The sequence below is a fragment of the Mesoplodon bidens genome, assembly GCF_964165515.1.
Source record: "Mesoplodon bidens genome assembly, contig: HAP1_SCAFFOLD_1083, whole genome shotgun sequence".
NCBI lineage: Eukaryota > Metazoa > Chordata > Mammalia > Artiodactyla > Ziphiidae > Mesoplodon > Mesoplodon bidens.
Genome location: NW_027671668.1, coordinates 74,738 through 82,000, shown reverse-complemented (window position 1 = coordinate 82,000; position 7,263 = coordinate 74,738). Strand labels below are relative to the sequence as shown.

General features: G+C 54.8%; 1 protein-coding gene across 1 annotated transcript; it reads left to right on the top strand.

Moving 5' to 3' along the window:
- Positions 1-12: 12 nt before the first annotated feature.
- Positions 13-6,315, top strand: LOC308611209 (BCL-6 corepressor-like; the record flags this gene model as incomplete). The annotated part of the gene is made up of 4 exons (XM_081260086.1): positions 13-55; positions 522-708; positions 6,097-6,259; positions 6,303-6,315. Exons 2-4 carry the CDS (start codon positions 531-533, stop codon positions 6,313-6,315), a joined length of 354 nt encoding a protein of 117 aa, XP_081116212.1. The 5' UTR covers positions 13-55; positions 522-530.
- Positions 6,316-7,263: the final 948 nt, after the last annotated feature.

Below are 7,263 nucleotides of genomic sequence, written 5' to 3'. Positions count from 1 at the left end.
GATGGAAGGATTACAAGAGGACAGTATTTTATGTCTACCCGCTGCTTACTGTGAGGTCAGTTCTTCAAATTTTTATTACTAGAATCTTCCATAAACCTTTTGAGTTAAATTTCATTTCCAAATATACAAAGGGAAGTTTGTGGGCCATGGTCATCTTTATTCACTGTGCATTTGTTTTCTTTTCTGTTGTGTTTTTGTTTCGCTTTCTTTGCGTTGTGTTTTTGTTTTATTTACCTTCGAAAGAGAATGTCTGTCTGTATGCCACAGTGTATGTATGGCTTTACATACACACCACATATATCTCTACATACATATGGCTTTACGAAGAAAGAGTGTGTGACTGGTTACACATAGACACTCTTACGTTTTTATCGTTTAATTTTAAAATATCTCAGTTGTATCATAAATTGTGGTTGGTTTTGGGCAAACTTTTCTTTGAAGATACTTTCCTTTAAGGTAAGGGCAGTGAAATAGCTTTGGTGGTAAGGTGTGTCTTTTTTCCATCTCCGTTCTCTTTGTAGCGTGCAGTGATGCGCTTCTCAAAGTTGGAGATGAAAGAGCGAGAAGGTGGCCACCCCACGACCAAAGACTCCGAGGTGCGCAAATTCAGCCCCGCTGACTGGGAAAGGCTGAAAGGAAGTCAGCACAAAAAGCCAAAGTCGGTCGCCCCGGAGGAGGCCATTGCCGACCAGAACGACAGTGAGAGATGTAAGTGAACCCAGGCGGCTCGCGTGTGGTACCACGTCGGTGGGAACGGGGCGCTTCCGCTCCCAGTGCCGAGGGAGGTGAGAGGAAGCAGTACGCTTCCGACGGCCCAGCGTCTGGGTGCTGGCTGTTCGGAGAACGGGCTGCTCTGGCCACCCTTCCCAGCTGTGGATTGCAAGGCTGGTTGTCCTTTGGAGCGTTGCGGCATCCAGGAGTGAAGCACCTATGAAATGCTGTTCCCTGGCACGCGTCTCCTTTTTCCGGAGCAATGCTAGTCCTGTAGTTAGTAATAGTCTGATACAGTAGAGCAGAGGAATGGCAGTGCAGGACCTCCAGCGTAGCAGGTATGTGTTCTGTTCTGTAGCAGGTACGGACACGGGTTTTTGGTAGCAGTTGAATGACACTTGCAGCCAGAGCCAGACCCTCCAGAGTGACAGTCTCCTGTGGGAGGGAGTGGAGAGTACTCGGATTCTCCCTCCAGAGGCAGAGGTTTCGTTCAAGTGCGATGAGGGCTGATGAAGGCCCCAGAGAAATGAGCATCATTGTGTTCTGTGGAGGCTCGTTTGCAGTCAGGAGGAGCTGACACCACGCTCCCAGGCCATGGGATCAACGAGGCCGTTCTTCCCACCAGACGGGTGTGTTCTGTTCTGGAGGCCGAACTGGAGAGAAAGCTCGTGTTGGCCTCGAGTCACACTCTGCGGTCCCATCAGCTGCTCCCCCACTGGGGTTGACTTCGGGCTTGGCCCTCGAGACTTCCTGGGCGAATGAGATGCGTTGGCAGCAAGTGGAGGTCTTTCTCCCGCTTTCTTCAGTGTGCATGCTTGTGGCCTGTGGCCTGCAGCCTGCTCCGGACCCCAGAAACCTCACCGGTGATGGTGAGTGAGGGCACCTCGGTGAACGTCGAGGACAGGGTGGGCGTGCAATCCTCCTGAGACGGGACAGTCGGGGGTGGTGGGCACGTTTGGGAGGCCCAGGCCCTTGGACCCGGTCGTAGGGTCGGCGTTCGCCCGCACGCTTAGGTCGTGGGTGCCTGATGCAGTTCGGGAGAATTGTGGTCAGCAGCAGCGTGTGCTTCTCTGTGCTGCTTGGAGCACTGCCCTCCCCCAGCTTATGTTTGGGGTCAGAGAAAGGCCTGTGGCCAGGGTTCTGGGTAAGCCACAGCGGGACCGGTGTGTCCCACGTGGCTCCCGTAGAAGGGGATTTCTGGGGCTAGTCAGTGGCGGCCTTACCCGAGGGATGGGGCTCTTGATGTGCCTGGAGTAGACGATTCCGAGCTCCTCCCCCTCGGGATTGGAATGAAAAACGGAGGGTCCAGGCCACCCTGGAGTGAAGCAGCAAGAAGGCCTGCCTCCTTGCCTGTGCTCACAGCTGACACGCAACCCTTACCCTCCTGAGTGGCCTCATAACTCAGCTCCTGGGGAAGTTTCTCAGAGAGATGTGATAAAAGTGGGCACGGCCAAGTTCACGGGGATGCACTTTTCTGAGGAGGGGATCTGCCTGTTGTGGGTGGACGGTGAGGGAGGCTGGAGGAAGGGAGCGGGCAGGTAACCGGCCTCGAGTCTTTTTGCCCTTTTCTCCAGCAACGTGGCCAAACCCAGGGTGGCCGCTGCCCTTCACGTCTCAGTGGCCTCACCCGCCCTTCTTCCCAGAGACGTTTGTGTGCATCCTTCCCAGTCTTTCCTGCTGAGCGTGGAGACGAGAACTCGGTGTGGCTGATGGGGAGCAGGGTCTGAGCCCCAGATGATTCCGAAAGCCCCCTCCCCCCACCGCCTGCCTCCAATCTCAGACCGACCGACGGGTCTCTTCCTGGAGCACCCGGGACGTGGCCCAGTGAGCCATGAATGGCCACCATGGGAGGTCAGGAGAAGGGTTGGGGAAGGTGAGGGGCTCCGTTTGAAAGGTTGGGGCAACGAAGGTGGGTTCCCCACCCACCCTCTGTCTTGTAGAGACGTGGGGTTTGTAAATAGCTGGTCAAGAAAGGTCACCTGAAGGGGCCACTGTTCTTACTGCGGCCTCCACGTCCAAGGCCCAGCAGGTGTTCATTCCATTCAGCTGGATATGAATGGGCCTTCTTGTTCTTGGGCCATCATGTCTTGAGCTGATATGGGCTCAGGTCCTTCTCATGGGTGTCGGTGTGGCCGAGAGCCGAGCTGTGAGCACATGGGAGCTGGGGCGGGGATTTGGGGCGGGCAGGGGTCACAGAGAGGGTCCAGGATGCCTTCAAGATGCCTTCCCCCTTCTGAGGCAGCCCCTACTCATGGAGGGCCCAGGAGCTTCCAAGGTGGTGGGTGCTGTTTGCACGGCCCTGGTTGTCCTGGTGCGGGTGCATCTTGTTGCTAGGGGCTTGTTTAAAAAAGAAATTAACTTGAAAACACAGTGGCTGAGATACTCATTTATTCTTTATGATCACATGGGTGGCTGAGTGAAATTTTTATTTTGGAAGTTCACCAAATGAGTTTGGAGGTTCCTCAGACTTGGAAGTTCATCACTAGGAACGCTCAGTGGCATTTGAAGATGGGGCGGGGCAAGGAGGCATTGGTCCCTTCCTTCTCAAACTTGGAGTAACCATCTCCCTTGCCAAGCACTTGGCTGGGACAGGCCTAGGACCTGCTCAGTGGCAGTGCCTGGCCAGGAGCTGGAGGAAGCCTCAGTTGAGGGGCTTCATGAAACTTCTTTGCTCAGGGAACTTCTCTTCCAGCTGAGCACCTGCATGTTTGTAAACTACTTTGGAACAGAGATCCCCTGCACTCCTTGTGTAGCGGGTTTAACTTTGAACAAGGTTAGCCCTGACTGGAGGTGCTATTATAGTTAAGCTACAGAGAAGGGGATTTTAATCCTGGGGAGCCTTGCAGCGACTCAGAACCCTCTCACCTTGTTTAGGCCTCACTGGGCATGGCTCAACAGTGGTGAGGGTGCTTTGCTGCCACAGTGACTTGTAAATGTTGCTGTGGTGATGCTTCTGTGAGGTGATGCTATGGTACAACCATAATGAATTTGGGATATATGTGCTGTGAGTCATAGGACCATGCTGCAGGGACCACGTTCACATCTTGCTTAGACTGGGTGACCAAGGGCACATGGCTTCCCACTTTTAGAAGGGCCAAAAGTAGCAATGATGGCAAAGCCTGATGGTTAGGATCCCCGTGTATCTATTTATCTCCCCATCTCCTTTGCCCTCAAGGGTCATCCTCCTGTGGGTCGTGGTTAGAACAGTCTTTGAGAAGCTCCAAGTGACACGGAGCCTCTACCCCATAGCTGGTGGCCATGGGCATCTTGGGCAGTCGGGGTGGGTGTCCTTCAGGGTTATTACTGGCCTGGGTAAGGTCACACTAGCGTAAGGTCTTGGGGGGCCTTAGCTGAGGGGAATTGAGGTCTTTGCCCTAAAAGGCTCCGGGGTTGGGGGATGGGTGGATGGACCTAGTTTGGAAAAAGAAACTTTCAAATTGGACATGGGGGTTCTTAAGGTAGCCCTTCCATTCCTCCATGGATCCCCTCCCACGGAGCTTTTAGGGAAGGCTGATTGGACCAGAGAAGTCCAATGGTGTAACCAGCAGGGCTCACCTCTTAAAATTTCCTACGTTTCAGGCCTGAGATTCAGGCTGGTCTGAAAGTCTTGGCATCTTTTGGTTAAAGGGATTTTTCCAGCCTTTCTCTGTGCTGAGCCCGGCCCGTGATTATGAAGCCCACCCTGGAGGGAGGCTAGCAATAACATTCGCACTTTACAAGTGAAGGGGGCCGAGTTGTAAAGTGGCGCCATTCCTGCGCAAGTGTTTAAGAGGGTCACAGAGCAGCCGGAGTGAGAGTTGCAGCACGCCGTCTTCACCGGGCCTGTGGTAGCCTGGGCTGCATCACCTGTAAGCACAGGCCAGGAGTTTGGGGTTTCTCCCGCTGCCATGACAGGAGACCCTCGCGGTTGGGGTGATTCCACCATTCTGGCAAGAGTAGATGGGGATCTCTCCCACCTTGGGATACCCTTGGAGAAAAGCTAAGTGTGTTCCACCATTGAGAACACAGGTCAGGCTAGCCCAGGCCAGGGTTAGGTTCATCCCCACAACTGGCTGCCATTAAATGCTGGGAATGCCCCCCAAGAGAGGCTGATCAGGGGACCAGCCGGCTGGGCAGAAGTGGGAGTGATACTTGAAGTGGTCTAGGGAGAGGAGGAGGAATGCGAGCAGCATGTGAGGGGTGTGTCCATGATTTCATCTAGAAAAACGGGCTGTGGGAGCTTAGCTCAGGTGTTAATGAAATACCAAACTCATACACTCACCCCCACCCCCGGCCGGTGATGGACACAGGGTCATCTACGGGGAACTCTTTAACAGCACAGTGATCATTATGGAATTATTTGTGTGTTAGAAACAATGTGACTAGCAAAGCAGTTGAACTGTTTCTTTGGCTAGAGCAAAAGTGAGGAGTGATGTTAGGCTGGGGTGATTGGAGGAAAAGCCCCAAGTGGATGCTAGATTGAGCAGGGGGGCAGGAGCAACACAGGCGGAGCTGGGGTGTGAGCAGTTCAGCCCTGCCCGCCACCCCCCCACCCCCCACCCCCCATGAAGGGGGTTGGAGTCTTGTCTTTGAAATGTCCTTAGATGCTTGTTGCCTGGGAAGGAAGGCGTGGAGACGTGCCAGGTGGGTGACTGGTGTCACTGAGGGCCTTCTTCCTAGACAGGAAATAGGAGCAGCCCCTCGATGGCAGTGAAATGCTTTTCCCCCCACGGGTGTGGAAAGAGGACAGACGGACTTGTAGCAATCTGGTTGAGTTCTTTGAAATTGCCCTTGACCCTTGTGTGTGCACCAGGAAGCCTTTCCTTTCCCTTTGCCAGGCTCCTCTTGCCTTGGTCTCCCCAGCTTCCCAGCCTCCCACCATTCTTTCCCTACCCTTTTTCTTCACCCTCGCCCCTGCTGACCCAAGTGAACATTGGTGCTATGTCTGTGTAAATGGCAGTTGGGGGCTATTTGGTCTGTTGATGACATCAGCCTTTTTTGTTTACTAGCAGCTGTTTCCATAGTCATTTGTAGCTCCGCTCTGATTGGTTGGATCTTACTGTGAGGTCACTCACCCCCCCTTTAAAAGTAAGCCACCTTGGAGAGTTAAGCAGTTAGGGAGTGATCTCACATGCCTATAGACGGATGGTGTAGATGCCTCACCTTGACCCTTGAAGGATGGATTGTGAGTGGGCTACGCGCCTCATTTTCTGCTTTCTTTGCTGGTTGTGTTCAGCTGTCCTTCCTTTGGGACGTCTTTCTGAGGGTTTTGTGCTTGCGGCGTGTGAGGCCCCTGGTCTCCAAAGGGGGGTGGTCTGTTGGTAGCAGATTGCCTTGGGCGTGGGGGTCCTGCCTGCTCCTGGTGACCTTTGTTCCCTCCTTTCCGGGTTGTCTCCCCTCCCCTAGGGGAGCGTTATGATGGAAGCAAACCTGACCCCTTCGAAGCCCCAGAAGACAGTGATCTTCCTGAGGACATGGACACGGAGCCCCCCAGAGAGTCCCCCGCCGACCAGGCGGCCCCGGACGCGTCACGCAGCCCCACCCTCCGGCTGAACAGAAAGCGCAAGGTGTCTGGCAATAGGAACCACACTGAGACCACTGTGCTCCCGGAGGACTCTCTGCTGAAAGCCAAGCGGAGACGGGTCTCCAAAGGTGAGCTCGGTTTGGCTTCGGGCCCGCAGGGCACCCTACGGAAGTCCTGGAGCGGAGCAGTGGAAAGTTCCAGTCCCACCCTGGATCCCTGGGGGGAGCCACTCACACCTCCCCACCCCCCACCCCCATCCCACCCCCCACCCCCCCAAAGCCAGTTGCCAGGGCTGGAGCCCAAAGGTGGCCAAAGGCAAATAGGCCCCCTCCCGAGACTTGGTGACAAGTTCCAGCCAACACAGTGACCACACCCCTCCCCTCCCCCACCCCTGTTAGTGATGTGTAAGACAGTTTGTTCGGCCCACCCCCCCGCCCTGGAGGGCTTCTTCTTTAATTTGTAGTTATTTGTCCATTAGCTGACTGGCCTGAGAGGGAAATGACAAACAGTTCCTCTAACCACTTAGAAGAGCCACATTATAGTGAGCTGACCAACCTGAGGTGTGCATTGAATTAACAGGGCTCCATCCCAGAAAGCAGCGCCGCTTGCTGCACCTTAGAGAACGTCGGGAGCAGAGAGCAAACCTGGCCGGCAGGGCAGGAAGGAAGTGACCCAGGCGGTTCAGCCTGCGGTCACCCCCCAGGGCAATAGCATCTCCGAAGAGAAACCTGGCAGGAAAAGGGCAGAGGCCAAAAGCAACAGCAGCTGGTTGGAGGAGTCCCTTAAATGCAGTGACAATGAACAAGGTACGCACGGGGCGGGGGGCGCTCCTGGAGGGTGGATCACCCGCCCTCTGTGGGAAACGGCCCTGGAGGGGACCTGAGGGCCATCCAAGTTGACAAGAGTAGCGTGTGGCGAGCGGGGAGTTTTCTTCCTGAGGTCCTTTCAGCCTGCACACTTCCTTATGGAATGGACAGTGAGGTGGGAGCTTGACTTCCTGGGCTGCTCCTCATCACCCAGCCCGGCTGGGCAGGAAGGGAAGTCTTGGG